Source organism: Citrus clementina, unplaced genomic scaffold, assembly GCF_000493195.1.
Source record: "Citrus clementina cultivar Clemenules unplaced genomic scaffold, Citrus_clementina_v1.0 scaffold_3, whole genome shotgun sequence".
NCBI lineage: Eukaryota > Viridiplantae > Streptophyta > Magnoliopsida > Sapindales > Rutaceae > Citrus > Citrus x clementina.
The window spans coordinates 36,805,720-36,833,431 of NW_006262339.1; the positions used below are offsets into that span (position 1 = coordinate 36,805,720).

The window sequence follows — 27,712 nt, forward strand, 5'->3', positions numbered from 1 at the left end:
GAATCATTATATGATTTCAATAGCATTCATTATTTGTTCTCTTTAATTTATTTATTTCTTATGTTTTCAAACAACCAATACTTTCATGCCACAATAGATTATAAGTTATAATATTCTCCGTTCGTTGAGGTCCACTTAAGGAAAGAAAAGAAATTCTAGTAAATAATTTCACCAAGTAGGGTTTTTTTTTTTTCCGGCCCCCTTGGTTAAGCAATTTAATACTTCTATAACGACTGCTTGAAACCAGTAATATAATTTGCGGTGGAATATGAATTATTCTCGCCCTACCCTTCCTTTCATTTCTATTTGAAGTATGATATAATTCAAGCCCTCTAATTTAGTAAGTAATTCTCCACTCTTTTTTCTTTTTTTTAGGAGGGCTAAATATAAGTTCTGACCGTTAATAACAAGAAAATCAACAACATTTCAATATACAAACAATCAAATTTCAGGTACTAATTACGCAACCAAAATTTAATTATCTGTGTACCTTCTATCTTGTGATAGAAGGTACCCTAGTTTCATTGGATTATCTGTTATACATATATATTTTTTTCCTTTAACACCAATCATTGGTAGTTTCGATTTTATTTTAATTTATTTTTTATTAAATGCTAATCAGAGGTATAAATAAGAGATCTAGATAATCTATATTACCTCTATTTGATAAAAGATTCATCACCATGGTTTCAGAAAATCAAAAGCTTCATGTGATGTTTCTTCCCTACATTGCACCAGGCCACATGGTGCCAATGGTAGACATGGCAAGGCTTTTTGCTGCAAATGGAATTCAGGTTACAATAATTCTTACTACAATGAATGCTCGCCGTTTCCAAAATGCCATTGATCGAGATTCTCGATTAGGTCGAGAAATTTCCCTCCGAATTCTCCGTTTCCCTTCTCAGGAAGCAGGCTTACCTGAAGGTTGTGAAAATTTGATGTCAACTTCAACTCCTGAAACCACCAAGAAACTCTTTCCCGCCCTGGAATTGCTTCGTCCAGAAATTGAAAAGCTCTTTCGGGAACAAAATCCTAATTGTATTGTTTCTGACAATCTGTTCCCATGGACTGTAAGCATTGCTGAGGAGCTTGGAATTCCAAGGCTGGCGTTTACAGGCAGTGGATTCTTCAATAACTGCGTTTCACATAGCCTGGAACATCATCAACCTTTCAAAAATATTGTATCTGAGACCCAAAAGTTCACTGTTCCAGGTCTCCCAGATCAAGTAAAACTCTCAAGATCTCAATTGCCGGATATTGTCAAATGCAAAAGTACTGGATTTTCTGCTATGTTTGACGAACTCAACAATGCTGAGAGGAGGAGCTTCGGTGTGTTGATGAACAGCTTTTACGAGCTTGAGCCCGCGTATGCAGATCATTTCAGAAGAGTTACAGGCAAGAAGGCATGGCATTTAGGGCCTGTCTCTCTTTACAATAGAGATGTTGATGATAAAGCTGAAAGGGGAGATAAATCTTGCGTGTCGAAACACAGTTGTTTGAGTTGGCTTAATTCTAGGAAACCTAACTCTGTTTTGTACATTTGTTTCGGAAGCTTAACAAGATTCAGCAAAGAACAAACTTTAGAGATAGCTGCAGCTCTTAAAGAATCAGGCCATTCTTTCATCTGGGTTGTGGGAAAAATCCTGAAAACGGATGATGATCAGGAAGAGGAATCATGGCTTCCTGATGGATTTGAAGACGAAGTAAGAAGAAATGACAGAGGATTTATAATAAAGGGATGGGCACCTCAGGTTTTGATACTTGAGCATCAAGCGATTGGTGGGTTTCTGACACATTGTGGCTGGAACTCTATATTGGAAGGTGTGAGTGCTGGCGTTCCAATGGTCACTTGGCCTGTTTTTGCGGAGCAATTCAACAATGAAAAGCTTGTAACTCAAGTGCTGAAATTTGGACTGCCTGTTGGGAATGAAATTTGGAAGATTTGGGCGACTCAGGATTCCCCCGTAATTAACAGAGGAAACATTAAAAATGCAATCTGTGCTGTAATGGACAATGATGATCAAGAAGCAGTAAAAATGAGGAAGAAAGCGAATCATCTCAAAGAACTGGCTAAGAAAGCTGTGGAAGAAGGCGGATCATCTTGTAACGATTTGAAAGCACTAATTGAAGATATCAGGTTGTATAAACATAAATAAGGTAATGCAAAGTAATTAGCTATATGATATAATATTGTTAAGATAGAATTAGTAATTATTAATCAACAGTCGTTTGAAAAATAAAACATATTATATATCAAATCTCAACAGCTGCCTAATTCAAATATCAATACTGGTATCAAGACCACCAGAAGAGTGGTTCAGTTGATTCTTTATTCAATTGCCATTTGCCAGGGCGGTAAGTAAAAGTCGAAATTTTGCATTAATCAGACCTTCTATAACTTAAGTCCAATAATAAAATTACTACATAATTGCAACTTGAACCCCACTTTCATATCTATGTTCAGCTTTTTTAGGAGGCTAATTTTCGTGATTTACATATAACATGTATGTTGGTGCAGGGAGTTTTTAGTAAATAGAAATTATATGTGTTTTTAATGTGGGTTTAATTCCTTAAAAAAATAAAAACTTGGTTTAACTAGATTATATTAAGAGATTTTAGAAGGGGGGCCAACAACCAACTAAAAAAAATTGGGAGAAGACCCAATGAGCCAGCCCAAATGCTTGGATCCAAAAGATTGCCCAGCTGTACATTGCCACCGTGCATTCTTGCAGCAATTGCAACAGCCAGCAAATTGAGCATCCTTCCGATATTGGCAGTAGCCTTTTGTGCTAATAAATGGAAGCTTCAAATCATACTTTCGGACTCTAAATTAAAAAATGTTGGCTATTTGTTTGTTGTATATCCATAGAATGGAGTTGTGTAAAACAATGTTGGTTTGTTTCTCTACACCCCACTTACCAAAAGTCATTGTAATAACACTCGTGTGATGCCTCTCGACGACAACTGAGAGTTGAGAGATAAGAGCCACACTTTAAATCTAATGGGCACAAATTTACTTTACTTGAAAAAATCAACTGTTCTTTAGTGTTATTATTTAATTTTGGATTTAACACAATTATTTAAAGTCATTTTGATGATGAAACTACAAGTTTCAGCCTCTGTGTGTGTGTATGGGGACAAGTATAAACAAATAATATTTTTGGTTGAAATTGAAAATTGGGACAATCCATTGTAAGAGACATCCAATTTGAAGCGTTATGCCCCACATAGTTCCCTTATTTATGTTACGTACTTGAATAGTTTTAATACTTTCAATTAGATCCACTAGTAGGCATTTTCAGTAAAATGTCATCAATTATTGCATGTATCCATTTTTTCATGACCAAACCACTTTAAATAATTGATCATGTTAAGCAATAAGCACCATCGTGTTCGCACATGCAATATCAATTAATCCTGTCACTACAAATTATAAGGCGAATTAAAACATTCATTATTTTTTTTTTAAAAAAAAGACAAATTAATAGGCAAACAAAATCAGCACGCATAGACATATATAATTAAAAGGTTCTGATGTCACAGTTTCAATGCAAGCTTATCAAATTCCTAACAGACATTTATTCATCCACTAAAATAAGAAACCTGAAGATCAAAACCCAAAAGAAGAAAGAAAACTAATAATTATTATATTCTAGCCATATACATAATAGTACCATATCACTAGATGGCTATTCTTCGATTCAGAAACTTGAAGTCAAATCTGGCCTTTCTTTGATCCCAAAACAATGCAACTTCATCTCCTGCACTAGGGCTCCAACGACGAATCAGATCCTTCCAACCCAAAACATAATAAGCACCGTCCTCTCTTCCTTGCAAAAATATATTGTCGTTTCGATACTTAACAATATTGTGTGTATCAGTGCAATCACGTACAGTAACATGATGCTGGTTCTCTTCAGCAATTTTAGTGCAAATATCATTACTCAAAAATTGAAAAATATGTGTGAGCTCTCCTGTTACGATATCTTGGTTGGTGATCGATTTTGTGATCCGCCATGGATATGTAGTGGGATCTATCTGCGACGGAACGCCTCTTATATCGATGACATACGAGTCACTCTGCCGTGATGAGAAGCTCCTGCTGCTTCTTCAGCTTTGGTGAGAAAAAAGTTGTAGAAATCAGTTTTCTTCATGGTGGCTTAATTTTTGGTTTATTATTCTATTAATTTTTAACTCTGAAGAATTCAATGCCTATAAGATTTTAAATTTATAGTGGAAAAACATGGGTGTTATTTAGTTAAAGATCGAAGTAAAATCTTTTACTTCCAATATGGAACTGCTAGCTTATCGCTGCAAGTTTTGCCTGGATCTCGTAAAGTTTCCTTTTTGATACTTTAGAATAGAAAATCTTTTTATTTCTCTATGGGATGATAAGCTAGCATGTAGCTGCAAGCTTTGTAATGTGCTTTTGATGGACAGAATTTCAAAATGGGAATGGAGCTTAGTTTTCCTGTTTAGACGTTGTAATATTTAGTAACTGCTTACATACGACAAGTTTATGGTGGATACGGTGCTCATATGAGTTTTCATATTGTGATCAGTAGTGATTGAATACGAATTAACATATAATTAATACTTAATTGCATACGATTATAAATACACACCGTAAAAAATTATAAAAAATTCAGTCAAACTTACACTTTATCCAAATTCATCATTTTGTGAAATCCTACCCTACTTAATGGGATGATATCATAATAAAATCCTTTTAAAATATGACTCTCGACTATTGTTGACAGCTAAAGTTAATTTCAGATGAGAGATATTGACTAGTTTGCCCTTCTCTTTTATGTAAAAGGATCAAATTTACCCAAAATTATTTTTCAAAGTTTTTAATGGGTTCCAGAATTTTGTCAGTATTTTATTCCCTATACTTCTCGTTACAATGGGCAATTACTTTCAATTTTCTTTTCCAATAACCAATATTTGGCAGATCGGGCCTTCTTTTTCAAAGTTCAACTCTGGATCATCGGACTTCTGGCCCATCGGTAATTCCCCACCCTCAAAATCTTTGAGGTGCGGTTTCGAATCCCAGCTATGCGAGGGCTCCTACTCTAAATTATACAATTGATCAGGTTACGAGTGCGTTTAGTTGAAATAATAAAATCTTTTATTTTAAAAAGATGAGATATGGGATTCGATTATGCTCACATGGGTGAGAAGGAAATTGAATTGTCATTAAATTAAATAATTTTAAAAAGTTTATATAATTAGGTAGGGTAGATATCTCCCTTATTAACGTAGATAAAATAGATTTCCTCTTAATATTAATGAGAACGTAAATCTAGGTGCTGTTTACAGCCTTGATATTGGTAATCCCAACAAGTTTTTAATTGTAAATATCAACAATTTTTTTTTTCAATTTTAGTATACATATCAATATTTAAAAAATTAATATTGATAATTTTGTGGATGGTCAATAAAAAATACGCACCCTTCTTGTTAAAATATAGTGTCAATGAACCATTTTCATTAAGTTCAAAAATCATAAACATAAATGGTAGACTAATATATTGGAGACGACCAAAAAAGTATTGGGCTTGACTCAAAAAAGGTTTTTATTTAGAATCAGTTGAAATTTTGTGGGACGACGTAAGTTTAACTAAAGAGCCGTATAACAAAGATAAGGGGTTTTGCAAAGAAAGTTAGAGGGAGGAAGAGAAGATGTTTTGTGCCCATTGGAAGAGTTAGAATTTGAAGACAATGCATGGGATCAACAATGTTAAATTTGTATTCAAATGGTTTTATTAAAAAAATTGGTTGCGTTTGTTTAGAAATGGAGTGGTCAAGTTTTCTTTCCTGCCATGTGTGGATTTATAAACTGAAATAACAAACACCTTTCTGACAAAATTGACCTAATAAATTTTTGCTGATAAAAATCTATTGGATTTATGAGCTTGCCAATTTGTCCCATAAATAAATAATTTTTTATCACTCATCCCTGTAGTTTTCATAGTACTATGTTATCCTTTAAACATCAAAACAAAGTGATTTTCTCTCTTGGTAAAATGATATTTTGACAAAAAAATTAGGTTACAACAAAATTTTGACAAAAAACATAAAAATATTAAAATAACGGGTCCACCTATTGCAAGGTACCATAACTTTTGTCTTTTTGTGTGTTAAATTTCATTTGACCCTTTGCTTTTTTTTATTTTTAATTTATTTTTAACTGTAATTTTGTTTTCCTCTCTCATTCTTTCCCTCTACTCCATAGGTGGCCTAATTTTTTTCTATTTTCAAATCATTAATCAACAAATTAAAATCAACAAGAGCCAACTTGACATCATTTAGGAATTGTGTTGTTGTTGTTGTTGTTATTATTATTATTTACTTAATTTTTATTTTAATTAAAATAACCTTATGAATTAAAAAATATGAACCATAAGCTATTAATGATTAGGTTGTAGGAGTACAAAAACAAGCATTAAGTTTGGGCTTTAGCCAAAATTTGCAAATTTTTTTAACATTTTAATTAAATTAGAAAATAAAAAATTTGGTATAATTATGATTCCATTGGGATCCCGATTAAAGTCCTGACAAATCCCGAGTTTTAATAAAAATAAATTTAATCTCAAGTTCCTATATATTTTTAAATCATATACATATCACGTACCATTTTGTATGGGATTTGGGATTCCGATTGGATTCGATTTTTTCTACCAAATTTAATTGGCAAAAGAGTTTTAAATTGTTTGAGAATGGTATGTTAATTAACAAACTTATAATAATCTATCATTGTTATAATAATCTACAATGTATTACTTAGGAATAGTAAAGCTCCTAGTATTTAGCTTATTTTGGGTGTATAGGCTTATTGAATTAATTCATATCAATATAATTTAATTAGAATCGAAGCATCATAATTATGAATTTTGTTCTTCTATTGTTTTGCAAATGTTAATATGATAAAAATATTCTTACTTTTTGAATATTAAACGTTGACAATCTAATATAACATTATAAAAATAGTAGAATCACTACAATTTGGGTTAAAACTTAAATTAGAAATATGGAATTGTATTTTTTTATTTTATTTTACGTTAAAACTCTAGCCTCTAGTAACTAAACCAAATTAATGGCTTAGGCTAGTGAAAGAAGTAATTGGTTAATGCTTTTCTAACTTGAAACGACGATATCTATTATTTCATTCTATGATTTTTTTATTCTTTTTTTTTAATTACTTCTAGTTCTAGTTCCTAGTACATAAGATGGATGAGATGAAGAAATTGAGAATATTTTAAATTTTAATTTAATTTAATTCAAAAATTAAATTTACTTACTTTTATTTATTTTGTATTTTTAACAATGAAAATTTTAATGAAATTTCTCCCAATTTTAATTGTCTAATTATTTACAAATTTAAAACAATTAGGACTCATGCATTAAAAGTTTTAACTCTTTTTTTGAATTTTAAAAAACAATAGGGATTATAATGTTAATTATCAAATCAACACATCCATGCGATGAGCGTTGCTTTTCCATTAAATCAGACGGTGAAGAGTTGAAGTCACAAAAAAACAAAAACTGTGGTACGTTGCAACTGTTGCAGTGTAGGCGAGTCCTAAAATAACTTGACAAAAAGTAAGTTGATTGATAACAACACTGATTTTATGCTCCGTTTACTTTTTGGATTGGAGTGGAATCCTGAGAACTGAGAATCTTTGGATTAAGAGTGTGGAGTAGGAGTGTGAGTAGGGTGTTTACTTAGAATAAATAAAAGTATGGATTGTCAATTAGAATCTCAATTATTTGTTTACTTTGTCTTAGATTGAGAGTAAATTATTTTAAATTATAATTTTATCCTTATGTAAAGAATTATAATTTGTAATTAAAAAAATTAATAAAAAATATATTTGGAAAATAAAATAAATATTTTATTATATTTATAAATTAATAATATTCTTAATTATGTAAATCATAATTTTTTATTAATTTTAATTCTAATATAAAATGAAACATTATTTTATTTAATATAATTATATTAAATTTATTATTATATAAAATAATAATATAATATTATTTAGTACAAAATTAATATTTTCTTAGAATAAAATATTTATTATTATTAAATAAATATAGTACTATTATTTTTAAAATAAATACAATAATATTATATTTATTAATTCTCTATTAATATAATAATATTATTTTAAAATAATTTTAACTTAGAATCAATACAAATTATTATTTAGTTAAATATAATAATATTATTCAAACAAATATAATAATATTATTCAAATAAATATAATTTTATTTATTTTATTTTATTAATTATAAAATATTAAATTGAATTAAAATTAAAAAAAAAGGGTAGAAAAGGAAGAGGTGGGAGTTGATTCCCACTCCCACCTCCTCCAATGGGAGTCCCACTCCCACTTCCCACTCCAAAAATGAATGGGGCCCACGGAATGAGATTCCTAATCCTTCATTAAATAAGTGAAGTAAACACTAGAGTTGGAGGAATCTACACTCCTCACTCCCACCCCAAAAAATAAACACACCCTTAGTTATAACCACAATTTTTTTGTGCCCGAGTATTAAGAAAACCTGTGGTGAATCAGCTCTTGACGTGGCTCCATAATTGCTGAATTTAGGGGGAAAATTAAAAAGGAAATACCAGAGACTCAAGTTGCAAATTAAAAGAGAGTTTGAATACCAGTCAATCACGAATATATGTGGGTCCACCAAAGTTAAGCAACAATAAACTCAATAAATCACTAAAAAAATCAATCCCAGAATCGTAAATAATTAGTTTAGCAAACTCATTACTGCAAATCATCCATTATTTTTCTCTTTATTTTATGATCAGGTACACAAAAATTATTCCATCAGAGTTACCAAACAAAAAAAGTTGTTTGGAATAACTCTGGCTTACTGTGATATAATATAATACACATAGTGTAACATTTTCATACCAAATATCTAATCAGCACTCGAGATTTGGTCCAGGATCAACACCAAATCTTTTGCAATAATCAGTGTAACGCCTAACGCGATCCTGAACTTGTGCACGGTTTTGGCCGCCGCATTCAGCTGGACCATTAATTTTCCGAATTGTTTCACCAAAACCTTGGTTTAGTGCTGAGTGCACGTATCTCATCCAATACCACAAAGCAGTCTTGAAAGATATGACACGGTCCCTGGCCACCGTTTCCGGAGAGTTCAGACCGTCGAAACCGATGGCCCTTCCGGCATCTATGTAGTTTCCGTTTCCGGTGAGCTGAATCGGTCCCCGGCCATAGTAGAATTTACCATTGGCACATGGATATTGAGGAGTCGGTGTACAATGAGGATCTGTTTTATCCTTCTCTTCTATGTAGCAAAAATCTGCAAGAGAAATGTAACAGGTATTTTGCCTTTTAATTAGCTCGACTCCTTTATTTTTAGACTCTTCATTATTATTATTATTATTGAGGGGTCAGAGATATTTCACGGTGTAAGTCGTAAATCTAACGAAAAATTTCCAACCAAAAACAAAATATGCAACAATCAACCGTTCTCTTGTTGACTAACTACATAGGATTACTTGAAAACACTTGGCCAGTTCCCTAGAGATAAGTTACCTGAACTAATGGTACTCAAATTCCAAGAATTGAAGCACAATGAGACGGAGAACTTACCTGTTGTTTCATGAGTGACATGGGCAAAAAATGCGGCAACTTCACGCTTAGTATCAGTTCTACCAAATTCAGGATATGAATTGAGAGCAGTAATAAATGCATCTCTTGTATAGAACCCTTTCCCTTCACAAGTTGCTGGAGCCTGATTCTTAATCCCGTCAAAAAATTCCGGCGTCACGAGATCGGCAACGGAGTTTTGACACACTACGTTCCTGGGAATATTGGCTAAGGCAAGTAGAAATAACCTCAGGAGAAGATTAAGCAGGGCCATTTTGGGAGAAAAGTTTTGGTTAAACGTGAGGAGAAATTGAAAATTTTCTATTGTGTGAAATGTAATTGAAAGTGTTATGGGATTTTATGTAGTTTATTCATGTCTAACCTGTGATCATTTTCGAATCCGATTTCCTTTTCTTGTCCTCCGTGTTGACTACGGATCTATTGTCGAGCGAGTAAACGTGGCATGGTTATATGAATTTAACTTGACTTGTCAATAAATCTTGCTCAATAACGAAATATAAAAGCTTGAGGAGTGCTAGCTGTTGAAATATTGAATGAAGCTGAACTTGAATCAAGTCATGTGGGAGTATTGGCTGGAGCATACTTGCTGACCAAGGATGTTACTCACACGAGAAATGGATTGAGGATCACACGTGACAAGCCAGAAGATTCCAGTTGGCAAAATAGCTATACAGAGATTCCTCTTAACATGCATTTTGTGTGTTTGTAAAATTCATGAATATGCTGGATGCTGAACTAAGCAGCTATATAAACCAGCTCATTGTAATTTCACAATTTGAGCTTAATAAAACAGTTAGATTCAGCTTCTCTCATCTTTCTTCGATCTTAAGAATTCTTTCATGGTATCAGAGCTAGACGAGAAGCAATAATGGTGAACAATGAGAATCAAAACAGCAATGGAACTTCAAGCTCAACTACAAACTCAAATCAAGTCTCGAACATCAGTACCTCTGTTCTCAGCTCGCTTGTGTTTAATACTCCTATTAAGCTCACTAATAACAACTACCTGCTATGGCGTTCTCAAGTTGTAGCTACTATCAACGCAAATGATCTAGAAGATCTGATTGACAGCTCAAAGACTCCACCAAATCACATGATGATCAACATTGACAGTGATCAGACTGTGATTACTTCACCAAATCCACAGTTCCAGATCTGGAGGAGGAATGATCAACAACTCATGAGCTGGTTACTCTCAACCTTGAGTGAAGAAGTTTTGAGTGCTGTTGTTGGAGCAAGATCCTCACTGGATGTATGGCAGATCCTTGCTACTCAGTTTGGAGCAAGATCCAGATCCAAAGTTCTGCACTTAAGAACTCAGATTCAAACCACAAGGAAGGGATCAATGACAGTGCATGAGTACTATACAAGAATGAAAACTACTTTAGATGCATTAAGAGCAGCTGGCAACAACATGAGCGATGACGATTTTATACTCTGCTTGCTTGCTGGCTTAGGTCATGAGTATGACTCAATTGTTACTACAATCAATGCTAGGCCTGAAAGCACTATGCCTTCTGAAGTGTATGGAATGCTGCTGAGTCATGAAAATATGATTGAACATCAACATTATGTTAGTCACATGGACTATCAAGCTAACCTAGCCTATCAGAGAGGAAATCAGAGAAGAAACTGGCAAGGAAATTTCAACTTCAATGGAAATAACAACAGCTATGGTGGAAGACAGCCTGGAAACTCAAATGCAAGGCAGTTTGGTGGAGGAAACTTTAATCAAAGCTCAAATGCATCTGCTTCAGGAAGAATCACACTGCTGCTCACTGCCGGTACAGGTTCAAAAAGAATTGTGTACTAAATCAAATGCCAAATCGAAGAAGTGCTTATGTAGCTGAAAATGAAGGAAACAGAGATGGTGCATGGTATCTCGACAGTGGAGCAACAAACCACATCTCAAATGACTTCAACAATCTCAACATCAGCTCAGAATATAAAGGGAGTGATAAGCTTGCAGTAGGTAATGGAGCTAAACTTAAAATAGTTTCTATTGGTCATTCATTGCTCAGTACACTTGAACCACACACCTTACCTCGTATTAAACTCAATCACACACTTCATGTTCCTGAAATAACCAAGAATTTGATCAGTGTCTCAAAACTTTTACATGATAATGATGTTTATATTGAATTCAATGAATCATTTTGTACTGTTAAGGACAAGAGAAAGGGGAGTGTTCTTATGAGAGGAATGACTAAAGATGGATTGTACAAGCTGCTGTGTTTGCCTTTTAATTCCAGTCAAGCCAAGTCTGTTCTATCATCATCTTCTATCAGTTCAAGCCTATTCTTAGTAAATAAAGATCACAAACCAGAGTCTATGCTTTCAGTAAATTGTAGTGAAAAATGTACAAGTAGCAAAGTGCTAGACCTGTGGCACTTGAGATTAGGTCATCCTAATGTTGTTGCACTTAGGAAAACTTTGTCAGCTTGTAACATTTCTCGCGGAAATAATAAGTTTGATTTGTCTTTCTGCAAAGCATGTTAATATGGAAAACAACATAGATTGTCATTCAAAAGCAGTGAAACAAAAACAAAACATGCTCTGGAAATTATTCACAGTGACCTCTAGGGTCCTGCTCCTACAATTTCAAATCAAGGGTTTAGATATTACATAGCTTTCATTGATGATAAAACAAGCTACACCTGGATTTATGGTTTAACACAAAAGTCTCAAGCACTTACAACATTTATCACTTTTAAAAACCAGATTGAAAAAAGCCTTGAGCTAAAAATAAAAGCCTTACAATGTGATATGGGGGGTGAATACAAAGCCTTTGAAACCTATCTTAAACATGAAGGAATATCCTTAAGATATTCTTGTCCATACACTCACCACCAAAATGGAAAGGCTGAAAGGAAATATAGACATATTGTAGAATTTGGTTTGACTCTTCTTTCTCAAGCCAACTTACCTTTAAAGTTCTGGTGGGAAGCCTTCTCAAATGCAGCCTATCTTATAAACAGAATCAGTACACCCGTCCTCAATGAAAAAACACATTTTGAATTTCTTTATTCAAAGAAACCAAATTATTCCATTATAAAGATTTTTGGCTGTGAGTATTATCCGTTTCTAAGACCTTATAATAGTCATAAGTTCAGCTTTCACAATTCAAAGTGTGTAAATTTGGGGTTTAGTCATTCACATAAAGGTTACATGTGTCTTAGCTCAAGTGGAAGGATATACATTGTAGCACATGTAAATTTCAATGAAAGTTCTTTCCCTTTCCAAACAGATCCAGAGTTCATGTGTACTGAACCAAAACAGTTAGTTAAACTCACAAACACCTTTAGTAAATTCCTCACTGTGTCTTTTCCTTCTGAGAGTCACAGTCATGAGGCAACAACAGTTGGTGTAAATCCATCTGACAGTCAAAATCTGGAAATTACTCCTCTTAATGATCTGAATTCTGATAACAATAATGAGATCACTTGTTCAGTGCTCAACAATGTTTCAAATACACAATCTGACACTCAAAACCCTTCAAACTGTTCTGTCACTTCTGGAAACAATCATCTCCAAAATCAAACTTCTGAAATGCCTCAAGTCACACCTCAACTAAAACCCTCACATCCCATGATAACCAGAGCTAAAGCTGGAATTTTTAAACCTAAAGTTTTCAATACAGAAAAAGCCTTATCTCTAGACACACCCTCAAGTGGTACTGAAGCTTTGAATGATCAAAACTGGAAACTAGCTATGCAAGATGAATTCAATGCTTTAATAAACAATCAGACTTTGTGCTTAGTTCCCCCAGAACAAAATATAAAGTTGGTGCGAAACAAGTGGATTTTTAGAGTTAAGCAAAATTCTGATGGGTCAATAAGCAGATACAAAGCCAGGCTAGTGGCAAAGGGTTATCTACAAACTGAAGGAATGGATTATCAGGAAACCTTTAGTCCAGTAGTTAAGGCTGCAACCATAAGGATTGTTCTAAACCTTGCTGTTGTACATGACTGGAAACTAAGACAAGTTGACATCAATAATGCCTTTCTAAATGGGGAGCTGACTGAAACTGTGTACATGCCTCAACCAGAAGGGTTTGTAAATCTAGATTATCCAAGGCATATCTGCAAGTTAAAGAAAGCTCTCTATGGGCTGAAACAAGCTCCTAGAGCTTGGTTTAACAAACTGAAATCAGTGCTGGAATCATGGAATTTTTGTAGAGCAAAATCAGACACATCTTTGTTCTTCAAACAGAATGGAAATGATGTGGTTATTCTACTGATCTATGTTGATGATATTATAGTCACTGGAAGCAATAACATTGAGATTGAACAACTAGTTCAGGACCTAAGTAGTACTTTTGCTCTCAAGGATTTGGGACAGTTAAATTTCTTTCTTGGTATTGAGGTAACAAGAAATGAAAACACTCTAGTGCTATCTCAAACCAAATATCTAAATGAGTTACTTGCAAAGTTTGATCTACAGAACTGTAATGGAGCTGATACTCCACTTGCAAAACCTGATAAGTTGAGTAAGTTTATGGGAAAAAAATACTCTGATCCTACTCAGTATAGAAGCGCCATTGGTGGACTTCAATATGCTGTACTTACCAGGCCAGAGATTGCTTATACAGTGAATAAGCTAAGTCAATTTATGGCAAGTCCTCTGCAGCCTCATTGGTTAGCTTGCAAATGAGTCCTAAGGTATTTGAAAGAAACTATTGACTATGGCTTAAGTTTCAGGAAGTTAGACTCTTTAGATTTGATAGCTTATTCCGATGCTGATTGGGGTAGTGATCCTGATGACAGAAGATCTACCAGTGGTTATTGCATCTACTTAGGTGATAATTTGGTTAGCTGGAGCTCAAAGAAACAGAGTGTAGTGTCAAAATCATTAGCAGAATCTGAATATAGAGCCATGGCATTAGCATGTGCAGAGATAACTTGGATTTGCTCTGTTCTCAAGGAGATAAATGTAAAGCTCAGCTGCACTCCATTATTGTTGAGTGATAGTACTAGTGCAGCAGCAATTGCCACAAATCCAGTTCTTCATTAAAAACGAAACACATAGAAATTGACATTCACTTTGTAAGAGACATGGTTGAAAAGAAAGAAGTAGAAGTTGCATTTGTCTCAAGCAATGATCAAATTGCTGATGTGTTAACCAAACCACTTACTTATCCAAAGTTCAGTTTCTTCAGAAACAAACTTAAAGTCTCTTCCAGAGATTTAAGTTTGAGAAGGAATGTTGAAATATTGAATGAAGCTGAACTTGAATCAAGTCATGTGGGAGTATTGGCTGGAGCATACTTGCTGACCAAGGATGTTACTCACACGAGAAATGGATTGAGGATCACACGTGACAAGCCAGAAGATTCCAGTTGGCAAAATAGCTATACAGAGATTCCTCTTAACATGCATTTTGTGTGTTTGTAAAATTCATGAATAAGCTGGATGCTGAACTAAGCAGCTATATAAACCAACTCATTGTAATTTCACAATTTGAGCTTAATAAAACAGTTAGATTCAGCTTCTCTCATCTTTCTTCGATCTTAAGAATTCTTTCACTAGCAACAGTTGCTTATGCGAGCGACTGTTGCACTCACTGCTCCTCTGGACGACACGTGTTTTAGACTATGAACAAATGTGTCAGTTCATTAAATTAGAAAAGCACTCATATTTTATTTTTTTACATCCTCCACTTGAGCTACGAAAATTACAACACTACCCTTGTCTTCTTAGGTTAGCATTCACAACTACGCTGGTGACCACAACAGCTCATCAAGACATCAACTTTGGTTCGTTGATTGACTTATCCTTCTATCTTTTGTAGTTTTTGTTTTTCATTTTTTTGTTCATTAGTTTTACACTGATTAGTTTTCACAAAAAAAAAATTATAAATTATCTCAAATTCTGACCAAAGCCCCAACCTTCATTCTTTTTTTAACCATTATTTTCATTAAAGCATTTAAAAATTTAAATTTTTTAAAATAAGATAAAATTATTATAAAATTATGATATGTCGATAAATTTATTTAATATTACAAAGGTCCTAACAATAATTAATTAGGGATAGATTTTGCAAGATTGTATTTAATTCAAAAGAGACTTACTTTTCTTTCATATATAAAAATATAGAAATAGCAAGTAATAGAAGAAATTTTTGAGAGACTAAATGATAAGGAGAGTATTAGTTTAAAAGAAAATGATAGTGATTGTCCTTATCATTTAGTTCCTCAAAATTTTCTTCTTTCACATGCTTTTTCTCTAATTTTATACATGGAATAAAAAGTAAGTCTCTTTTGCATTAAACATAATCTCTCTCTTAACAGTGTTTTAAAGAGAGTTACAAAATAATTGTAGAAATACATTCTCGTCCAGTAAAATTTATCCACCTCTATAATATTAAATAAATTTTTAGACATATCATAATCTTATAATAATTTTATCTTATTTTAAAAAATTTAAATTGTTAAATGCTTTAATGAAAATAATGGCAAAAAGAATGTGGATTGGGGCTTTGGTCAGAATTTGATATAATTTAGAGGAATTTTTTTTGGTGAAAACTAATAAGTGTAATAATTAATTAAAAAAATGAAAAAAAAAACTGCAAAAGATGGAAGCATAATTCAATCAACGAACCAAAGTTGATGAGCTGTTGTGGTCATTAACCAGCGTAACCGTGATTGATAAGAAGACAATGGTAGCGTTGTAATTTTGTAGCTTAAGTGGACCGTGGACGGTGTAAAAAACAAAATATGAGTGCTTTTCTAATTTAAGGAACTGACACATTTGTTCACACTCTAAGACACATGTCATCCAAGGAAGCAGCGAGTGCAACAGTCGCTCGCATAAGCGACTGTTGCTAGCACTCCTCTAAAAGCTTTAACTTTTGGCTTCGGGTTGAAAGTCTAATATTTATCTTTTTTTTTTGGGGTAATAGTTTATCTCGAAGGGTTGACAAGTCTAATATTCAGTTATTAACCCGCATAGTGAATGTCGTCGTAACTTTTAACTATTTGACTGTATGAGAATTATACTTTATTTTTTATTTACCATTTGTATTTAAATTTTATCATGCGTATCAACAAACCATAATCTTAGTTATTCTTCATAGAACAATAACACTTGAACCCCTATAATTTTTCAATTTTACCACGTAATCCCTACAGTTTTTATATTACTTCATCACCCTCATCTTGATGCCGAAAACGTTCACAGGAAAACTTATCTTGGCCATAAGCCACCTGATTTTTTTAAATTAAAATTTGTAATTAAGAGAGTAATACGATATTATGAGAAATGTAAGGAGATAAATGGTGAAACTGAAAATCTTTTAAGGGGGAAGCCAATCTCCCATCTTATAATTATTTTTATGTGGTTGAGGTAGCTAGCCAATTGTCCCTTTTTATCATGAGTCGTGGGAAGAGTCATGACTCAAGCTGCAAAGAGAATGCAATGTTTTGGCTACTTAAAACACAAAATTACAGTACAGGCCTTATACAGCTAATAATTAAAGAAAAAATCAAAGAAAGATAGAAAGGCAAATAATATTTCTATAATTACGTACACAAACTGATATTTATTTGGACCTTATCAAGTTACAAAATAATGTAACATGCACTCTTTATTTCATTCTGAGTGCGTATAAAAGCCACCACAGTGGAAGTAAACAAGTTGTTTGAAACAACTCTTTATTCTAATAGTCTTGTAGTAAGTACTACATGCATTTTTGTTCATGCACGCAAAGCGTATTTTAATTAACAAGACAGATTTTCCCCTGGAGACACACCAAACTTGTTGCAATAATCAGTGTAATATCCGATACGAGCTTGAACTTTATCGGGCTGCTTGCCACCACATTCAAGAGCACCATTGATTCTCTGAATGGTTGCCCCAAAGCCTTGGTTTACAACAGAGTGCACATTGGTCATCCAAAACCACAAGGCAGTCTTGAAAGATATAACTGGGTCATTGGCCACCGTTTCCGGTGAGTTTAGACCGTCGAATCCGATAGCTTGTCCGGCAGCTCCGTAATTACCGTTTCCGGTGAGTTGAATCGGTCCACGGCCATAGTAGAATTTACCAGGGACACATGGGTATTGTGTGTTTGATGTGTCACAGTATGCATTTGATTTATCAATCTCTTCTACATAGCAAAGATCTGCAAGCGAGCAAAAAATAAAAAATAAATAATAATAATAATAATAATAATAATAATAATAATAATAATAATAATAATAATAATAACATCTTCATTGTTATTAGTTTTAGCTAGGTCATTTTCTATAGACTTGGAAATGCTTTGATGTTTTAAAGTGGCAATTATTAAATTTTTATTTATCAAATTATAACACAAAAAAATCAAGATTATGTTTTAAGAGTCAGAATCATTTTTTTTTCTTAACATTGTCTATCAGCGTTAGAAACATATAAGTTACTGATTGGTTCCTGCTAAAAAAATAAAATAATAATTAAAAAAGAAATCTTGACTACACATAAATAATAATGCACACTAAAGTGTTGTTTGGTTTGAAGGAAGGTGGGGAAATGAGAGCAGAGGAAAGTGGAGGAAACAAGAGAAAAAGGAGAGGAGAGGAGTAGAATTCTTTTTAATATTTAGTTTGTTACATAATTTTTCAAAGAAGAGAAATTCATTTTTTTATTTGGACAGTTTTATCCTTTAGTTTTAAAATTTCAATATTTGTTATAAGTAATATAATTCAAAAAATTAAACAGTTTATTTAATATATTATGTAAAATAAGTAATAAAACTTATTTTAATTTTTATACCTGTATTTATATATTTTAAATTTTTTATAAAGCATAATTTTATTTTTAAAAAAATTATAAGATAATAGAAATAATTTCTCATTCAATATATTGTAATTTTATAAAATTTTACTTAAAAACCCAAAATGGTTAGAAATCGACAATCTCTATAGCGGATTAATTTATATGGTCAAAAAATTTGATATTTGTTCGGATCTATGGAAACCAAAAGGTTTTCAAACCTTTTCAACTGGATTTGAACAAAATTCATCCTATTTTTGAGTGACTTTGTTCATTGATTGCCGAGTCCAATTGGTACCGATGGCAACATTCCATGCTCCAGTTTTGGTAGCAGAGCGGTGACAATCTAATCATTTTTAAAAAATTTATCTTTATTTTTTTTAAATTAATTAAATAAATAAAGTTATTTATTAAGTTGTTTAAATTGGTACTTTTAACTTTATTTCATATAAAATTAATTATATATAATATTAAGCTGATAAAAACAGAATTATAAATAATAATTACTCATAACATTAAACAAGTTCATGAAGATTGAAGGGCTAGTTGGAAGTTTTGGTTTCCAGTAGAGGAGGATTTTGAATTCTTCATTCGTTGGTGTGGAATCCAAATTTAACATTATGATAGATATTAAATTTTAATAGAGATTAAATTCTTATAGATTATAACCAACCAAACAACTGAAATGAAAAATAAATTCAAATTACTTTCATCTCCCCCCTCATCTCCTTCCAACCCAACGCCACCGGTCTTGGAATAGGAGAAAAACCTCATCCTAGTTGAAACATAAATATTTTGGATAAAAAAAAATTAATTAGTTTAAAAGCAGTGGATCATCTCAAACTTATTATAAAGTAAGCACTATTCTCAGCCAATGTGAAATTATTCCCTCGACGAAGAGAGGTTCTCGAGTGAGTTTAAGATTCAATTCTTGCATGTTAGAACGCACAAAATTTATCATACCCCTGTGGACTACCAAAGAATAAGGGCAAAATGAATAAGGCAAGGACAGAAGTCTTACGTCCAGTTTCATGAGTGACATGAGCGAAAAATGCCGCGATTTCACGCTTAGATTCATCAGCAGAACCAGATCCAAATTCAGGATATGAATTGGCAGCATTAAGAAAAGCATTTCTTGTATAGAAACTCTTGCCTGCACAGCTTGGATCGGCTACGTTCTTTATCCCATCAAAGAATTCTGGTGTCACAAGGTTGGCCACTTGAGACAATACAATTGTGGGAATAGCCAATGTGAAAATTGCAAACAAAAGAAAGGTTGGTGAATCTTTATTAAGATTGAACAGAGCCATTTTGAGAGGAATTTTTTTAAGCTCAGCAAAAAGAGAAGTTGTGATGTGCAAAATTGATTCATAGAGCAAGGGTTTTATAGAGCTCTTATGTTTAAATCCAGTCCCTATATTTTGGATTAAATATATGCTTTAGACAATACTCCAAGATATTCTTGTCATTATTTATGTCACATTTTATTATTTTTTTATTCTTACAATAATACCCTTGCAATGTTGCGATGTTGACTAACAGGGTATGTGGACCAAAACAACAATTCCGTGAACATTAATGAAATGAAAAAAAAAGGTTAATTTAACAAATTAACTTTAAAAAAGATAAAAAATTAACGTTTATTTTTTTCAATAGATTGTTGCTTGAGCCTATATCTTATATTATTCAATATTTGCAGAATATTATTGTAAAACAAAGATAAAGTAACTTTTAACTGTAAATCTGTAACATAATTAATGACAAAAATATCCTATATTATTTTTTAAAATATAAAAATTAAATGGACATTTAACTCAAAATATAAGGTAGTAAACAAGTATTTTACCTCTTTTTCCTGTGATAATTTAATAATTTGTGCCTACTTTTCGTTTGTGTAGAATACGGTTCCTATAGACTTACCTTGACTTGGACTTGTAGATGAAAAATTTGAAAAATTGAAGAGATATGAATGAAAATTTATGGACATTTAATAATTTGTGCCTACTTTTCGTTCGTGTAGAATACGGTTCCAATAGACTTACCTTGACTTGATCTGTACATGAAAATTTTGAAAAATTGAAGAGATATGAATGAAAATTTATGGACGTTATGCAGTTTGGCTCTAGGGTCCAGCTAGGGTGCCACAGTTATATAGTACTATAGCTGGACCCAGCCATTGGATCCAGTTCTAGTGACAACTGTGGGCTTGATCTAATGGTTGGATCTAGTTGTGGTACCATAGCTTTACCCTTGGCTCTAATGTGAGGTCTCTATTTCACAAAATGTAAAATAATAATATTTTATGATTGATAGTGATTTAACATTGAATTGAAGAAGTTAGACGTTAATAAAAAGGCGAGTGCTATATAAATGTAACATACACACACTCACAGTAACAGTAACAAAATGAGACCTGTTACTGTTGCTGTGAGTGTGTGTACGTTACGTTTAATGTAACGTAGTGTGATTCTAATAAAAATGACAAGCCGCATGAATAGTCTATTTCAAGTATATAGATACAGTGAATCAAATTATACGCTATTATTGTTCAATGTATACTTTCGAAAAATGTAAACGTTGGCACCGAATGATGAAGAATTGTGATCAATATTTTTGTATATCGTAAAGTCAGTCAAATTATATTCTAGCTGTCAAAACTAATCTAGTCCACCCCTCAATTAGTTGCGCAAATTGTGGCACACGAAAAATTCTTAGTGTTATACTTACAAAGTTTAGTTCAAATTGATATAACGAACTCGTAGTCTTTGTTCAAATCATTCTGTAACAGTGAAATGAAGAAGAAAACAATTAGATAACACCCAAAATTTCATTTTAACTTGAAATTGTAAATTAGCCATCACAATCATTGACAATTATGTAACAGTGAAATGATGAAGAAAACAATTAGATAACATCCAAAATTTCATTTTAACTTGAAATTGTAAAAAAGCCATCACAATCATTTACAATGTCATCTGATAACCTCTTGAAAACTTATAAATATTTCAAATTTGGCATTGCCGGTTATGACAGTACGTTACATTTGTACTTTACAAAAATTCCGTTCCTGTAACTTTACCATCACGTGATAATAGCAATTTCCAGTGTCAGGCAATTAAAATGGTCCATCGTCTTAAAATTTTCTAAACGTTTTCAGTAAGCAATTGCTATAATGATCCCAAGTGTCCTAAGTTATAATGTATATTCGTTTATTTAACTTATTTGGGTCCATGTTCAGACCCACTTTTAATTTTTAGTGCCATATTTTGAGTTGATAGATGCGAAAATAGATTACAAATTAGGGTCCGCCTACCGTGCAACAGTTGCACGGTACCCCACTTTTTATCTTTTTTCAACTCAGCCAATGGATCAATAGCTAAAGTGTTCAACAGTTAGGATGTGTTCAATTAGTTATTAACACTTAAGTTCCTATTATTTACTACAAAATTATAAAAGTTAAAAGTTTTAAGTATTCACTTACATAATTTCTGTTGTTTTAAATTTTTTAAAGTTTGATCTATTGACTTAATTTGATCATAAAAATAATTGATGGTGTAAATATAATAATGTAATATCACATAAAATTTTTAAACACATGAAAATTTGATAAATGTAAATAATATTTTTTGTTATTTAATATATATTTAATGTAAAATAAATAAATAGAATATGTTTTAAGAATATAGGTTATTAACCTTGATACTTTAGAAAATTATAAAATAAAAAAAGGTGAAATTTCAAAATAAGAAACATGTAAAAAGTCTTAGGTTGTAAAATTTTATTATTTTAATATTACAAAACTTTACTTTTTTATTACATTTTTGTTTTTAGCATTAGTTGATATGTTAGTTTATTTATACATACAATATGTTAATTTACCTATAAAATATCAATATATATATAGCCCAACAAAGTTATAGAAAGATAAATAAAGAATAATATGAAAGGAAGTTAGTTTTTTTTTTAAAGAATATTTCAAGAGCATTTGAGCTTCATATTTCTTGAGGATTATCATTTTTTAAGATATTTGAGCTTGTCAATCTTGTTGTAATGATAATTTATTATTTATTCCTGATTAAAAATAATTGAATAATAAATTTATTGATTTCCAAATGCTCTTTTAAATATAGGATAGTTGGTTAATTTTTATTGTATTAGCCTAAACTTTGTGATAATAGCTAATCAACCATTGTAAAAGATCTACCATGATTATTTTTACTTTCTCTACATCCCTCTAAACCATCATCACTAAAAAAGTTAAAGGTCCGTTTGGCACACTATATTATATTATATTGCATTGTATTATGTAATGTACATGTATTATATTATATTATATTACATTAGCAGTATATTATAATAATTATAATAAAATTATACAACATTTGGTAATTGGTATTATCCTGTACTGCATTAATTTTGTACTAATATTAAACTAAATTTTTTTAAATTTAGTATTAATTATATTAAATTATTATTTTCATATTAATTATTTTAAATAAATATAATATGATATAATAAAATAATATTATAGTATAGTATAATTTATTTTTATATTTTTATTTATAATAATAAAAATAAAAAAATAATTAAAATATATGTAATGCTTAATTAAGGTAAAATAATAATAATGACAGTGGTATTACTTAATAGTCAAAACAAAAAAATTATAAAGTTTAATGATGATGACGACAACGACAACATTAATATAAATATAATAATTAGAATAATAAGATTAATAAATTTATCAATAATAATTCAATAATAAATTTAATATATTTTAATAATAGTGAAGTAATAAAATCAATAAATAATAATAATAATGATAACTAATTAAAGCAATCATAACAATTAAAATAATAAATTTTAATAATGATAATAATAATAATAATAATGACATTAATAAATAATACTAATAATAACAGTTAATTTTTTTTTCAAAAGTCATTTTATAATTTTATCCAGAGAAAATGACCTATATATAAAAATTTGTAACTTATAGTATCTATTCAGTTTTCTTAAAAATATTGGGTAATGTAGTGTAATTGTTTGAAAAAGACAAAATTCAGTGGTACCGTGTAACTGTTGCACGGTAGGCGGACCTTATAAATTAATGTAACAAAATAGTTTTGTGGAAAATTTTGCCAAAGATATTTTCCATTTGGGCCTGCTTATTTTAAGAGAAATTTAGTATTATGAATTTTCAATTACACATGAGCAATCAAATAATAATTATAACAAAAAGGAAACAAGGACAAAACAATATTGAATTTACATGAAGAGAGTTATCGGCCTTAATTTTTTTTCCCTATTTTTCATTAATAGAATTGCAATATCTTCTCTAGACCATATATATGCGCAAGACTTGATATATTATTAGATCTGAAGATCTCTTCTGTAAAAGATTAATTTGCAAGATACGTCCACGACCTGTTGGGATAACTTTTTCTATTTTCATTGATGACTGATTTAGTGGCAGTAATGTGACATGAAAATGTATTGGCTAAATTTAAGTACACAAATCTATGCAAATTAATGAGCATAAATGATGTATCACATGCAGTTATACAATAGCTACACGTCACTTTATATAGAATGATAATTCATAGAAAAATTCGTGTCTAGAAGATCAGAAGACTAATTTCTATAATTAATATAATAAATTCAATCAAGTCTTGTATATACTTTTCACCAAATTGACTGGTCAAGTTTGTAGTCGGCTAATATTTTCTTCTTTGCTTGTCTTTTCTTGTTTGGACTGCCTAACTGAGTTGCGTGAGGAGACTGTAACCAGAAATTTAATCCGACAAATTCAGGCAAGTTTTCTAATTTTTATAAAAAAATATATGGGAATTTAGATTAGCTGAGCTTTTTAAATATATATGGTGATCGGTAGTTATTGCATACGTAAAAAATAATATGTATTATATGTAATTAAGTCTTAATTGTACGCGACTATAGCTTATAAATGCACCAGTGGTTGGACTAGATCCAATTTTATCATATCAGTTTCCTTATTACTTAAGTAAGGATTTATTTAAAAAGAGACTAGACTTAGGTCATTATGAGAATGTATTTTTATATATTTAGATCACTGTTTAATTTTTAAGACTCTATTTTTCTTTATGTTACAATAATAAGAAAAAAATATTGTTAAAGAGAAAATATAAACTTCAATAAATAATTAACTAATTTTAATAATTATGGATAGTCAATTTGTATGTGAAAAGTTCTCATTTATCCTTTAGTTATGCATTTTTTTCACTGTTTAAAAGTTGGAACAAATTGAATTATAAATTTATTTGAAACTCAAGTCACAAAAATAAATTATAAGATAGACGGAATGCCATTCTCCCTAATTTTAATTAATAAATCAAGCAACAAGTTAGCATAGCCTACATATCAAACAATATCTTTTAAGGACTTCAAAAGTCGTGTAAGCAATAAGTTGGCATAACCTAGACATGAAAAAAATATCTTTTAAAGACTTAAAAAGTCTCCTAAGCAACAAGTTAACATAACCTACATATAAAACAATATCTTTTAAAGACTTGAAAAGTCTCGTAAACAACAAGTTAGCACAGTCAATTTCCTAACAATTTTCGTTGATTTAGCTTACTGGGAGCCCCAACAAAAGCTGCCCAGTGCCCGCTATCAGCCATCTTATAAATATATTGATTTATTTAATAAATTATAAATACGTAAGAAAGTAAGGAGGTTGAATAAAATTTAGCATCACAAAAAAAGGTACAACAGTTGTCACATAGGTTCCTTTGTCCTAATATCTAACACGATTCTCCGCATAATTCCACGGAAATATTGTCTTGTTTTGGCAAGTGAATTGTCTCGTTCTGAACCAATTATTGTTGACAAATAATTTGTTACCTTCTTTTTATGTTACACATGTTATCAAAATTTTTGTTACATTTATTAAGTTATTAATTCATCATCTTTTTCAAGTTGTATGTTACAAATATTATGTTATGAAAAAGCTGGGTTACTTAAAGTTGGTGTCCAATCCGACAATCAATCACTAAAGCTAGTATTGCTCGTTGTATAAAGTTAGTTTCTTTTTTCACTGACAAACATCTATCATATTGCTTTTCCTAAAAAAAGCCAAAGCTAAATCAAGGTGGAGTTTCTCCAAGAAGCATAATTAATCACAAACCATATAAGCAATAAAATATGGTCGGCAACACCCTTTTATTACTTCAATTTATTTTGTTTTAGGTATATGAAACCACCCTATATTATAAAATTACACCACATTATTTCAACAAGCCAGTGAAGTATCGGCGAAAACATTTTAACAAGAGAGATTTGGGCCAGGAGCAACACCAAATTTGTTGCAATAATCCTTATAATATCCAATGCGAGCTTGAACCTGAGCAGGTTGCTTGCCACCGCATTCAACGGCACCATTGATTCTCTGAATTGTTGCACCAAAACCTTGGTTCATAACTGGGTGCACATTGGTCATCCAAAACCACAAGGCAGTCTTAAATGACACAACGGGGTCCTTGGCCACCGTTTCCGGAGCTCTTAATCCGTCAAACCCGATGGCTTTTCCGGCAGCTCCGTAGTTTCCATTTCCGGTGAGTTGGATCGGTCCACGGCCGTAGTAGAACTTTCCGGGAACACATGGGTACTGTTTGTTTTGTTCATCACAGTACCGGTTGGACTTGTTAATCTCTTCTATGTAGCACAAATCTGAAAAAGCCAGACATTTTTTTTTCTAATTAATTCTCTCCGGGCTTAATCAAGATAATTGGCTAGTGGCAAATCATATCAATTAAAAGTTGGAGTATTCAATTAGTTTTATTGAAAACTTTTATGTGTTCAACAAACTGAGAACATTATTTAATACATATAAAGCATGTAATTAAAAAGATTATGTTCATTCCAACCTTATATATATTTCTAGTAGTGAACAAATATGGGCCCTTCGATTTGAAATTCAACTTCAACCTTTTGCTTTTTTTTTCTGGGGCGGCGGGGGGGCGGGGGGGATATAGTTTTAAAAAATTTCAAAAACGGTTTTGAAAATAATAAAACAAAGAAAAGTCGTTTTCTTCTCTATGCATGGATTGCTCATAAATACTTTGCATGCAAAAAGAAATAAAATGGAGAGAACTTACGTCCAGTTTCATGAGTGACGTGTGCAAAAAATGCAGCAATCTCACGCTTCGAAACTTCAGGAGAGCCGCTACCAAATTGAGGATAAGCCTTGGCAGCATTCAGAAACGCATCTCTCGTGTAGAAGCTCTTGCCGGCACAACTCGCGGCTGCCTGATTCTTTATGCCGTCGAAGAACTGGGGAGTCACAATGCTAGCAACATTTTGACACATTACTTTGGTGGGAAAAGCTAGGGCAAGAATGCCCACAAGAGCAAAGGTTACAATATTTTTTTTCATGTTAAGTGGAGCCATTTTGTTTAGGAGTAGAGAAATGTGAGTGATATGCAAATGTTGGTGATGGGAGTACGGTATTTATAGAGTGCAAAATGGACGTTATGTCTGCCACGTGCTGGTGAATTGTGATAAATTTGAACATAGAGTTTATCTCTTGTTAGGTTTTTCTAGACTTCGCATTTGTTGTGGCTTGAAATCTAGCTGGCTTGACTTGTCAAAAGAACTAGAAATAAAATAAAAGAAAATAAATCAAATCTTTCGAGTGGGTTGTTGATTGACCGCCATCTATATTAAACTTTTTCAAATTAAATTTGAATAATAATTGTACAAAATATAATTTTAAATAACTAATTTTCAATAAATTTTGAGGAAATTTGTTTTTTAATGTAACTGAATTAATTGTAGATTGGAAAATCTTAAACTCATACTTGTTTCGAGCTTTCAGATATTGAAACTCAGACATGTTTATTTTTAATTATCTACCTACTTTGTTTATATATATACACATGCACTAGACTTTACACAAATTTTAACAAAAAAATATGTGGTTTGTACTCATTTGAGTGATTTAAATTTTTTTAGGTTTGTTAATTAATAACTAATAACATGGTATCATATTTTCTCAGCTAAATACTTATTTGGTCTGTGTATTTTTCAGTTAAGTATCCATTTAATCTCTTTATTTTAGAAAATATTTCAAGACATCTTTACTGGTAAATATATTACATTCCTACCCTGATCTTTTCTTTGATTTTAGAATAATACCCTTACAATAATATTGTTGGAGATTCAATGAAAAGAAAAAAAAAATGAATTTATCAAATTAGTCTTAAAAGTAAGATAAAAATTACTCTATCTATTTTTTGTTATCTTAATTTTAGGATTAATTTG

General features: G+C 31.5%; 3 protein-coding genes and 1 non-coding gene across 4 annotated transcripts; 2 read left to right on the forward strand and 2 right to left on the reverse strand.

The window, feature by feature from the left end:
* The first annotated feature begins 625 nt into the window (after positions 1-625).
* Positions 626-2,156, forward strand: LOC18047844 (scopoletin glucosyltransferase). Its single transcript, XM_006442783.2, has one exon. It carries the CDS (start codon positions 684-686, stop codon positions 2,154-2,156), a length of 1,473 nt encoding a protein of 490 aa, XP_006442846.1. The 5' UTR covers positions 626-683.
* A 6,653-nt stretch (positions 2,157-8,809) lies between these two features.
* Positions 8,810-19,792, reverse strand: LOC18047845. The gene is made up of 5 exons (XM_006442784.2): positions 19,434-19,792; positions 17,383-17,783; positions 10,611-10,668; positions 9,645-9,962; positions 8,810-9,351 (listed from the first exon to the last, which is right to left on the reverse strand). The coding sequence occupies exons 1-5, from the start codon at positions 19,720-19,722 to the stop codon at positions 8,951-8,953; spliced, it is 1,467 nt and encodes a 488-aa protein (XP_006442847.2). The 5' UTR covers positions 19,723-19,792; the 3' UTR covers positions 8,810-8,950.
* Positions 11,073-11,210, forward strand: LOC112100587. Its single transcript, XR_002906955.1, has one exon. It is a non-coding gene; the product is annotated as a small nucleolar RNA Z247 (small nucleolar RNA).
* A 5,773-nt stretch (positions 19,793-25,565) lies between the features above and the next one.
* On the reverse strand, positions 25,566-26,855 carry LOC18047847 (chitinase 4). Its single transcript, XM_006442786.2, has 2 exons — positions 26,548-26,855; positions 25,566-26,119 (listed from the first exon to the last, which is right to left on the reverse strand). The coding sequence occupies exons 1-2, from the start codon at positions 26,837-26,839 to the stop codon at positions 25,716-25,718; spliced, it is 696 nt and encodes a 231-aa protein (XP_006442849.1). The 5' UTR covers positions 26,840-26,855; the 3' UTR covers positions 25,566-25,715.
* Between the last annotated feature and the right edge of the window lie 857 nt (positions 26,856-27,712).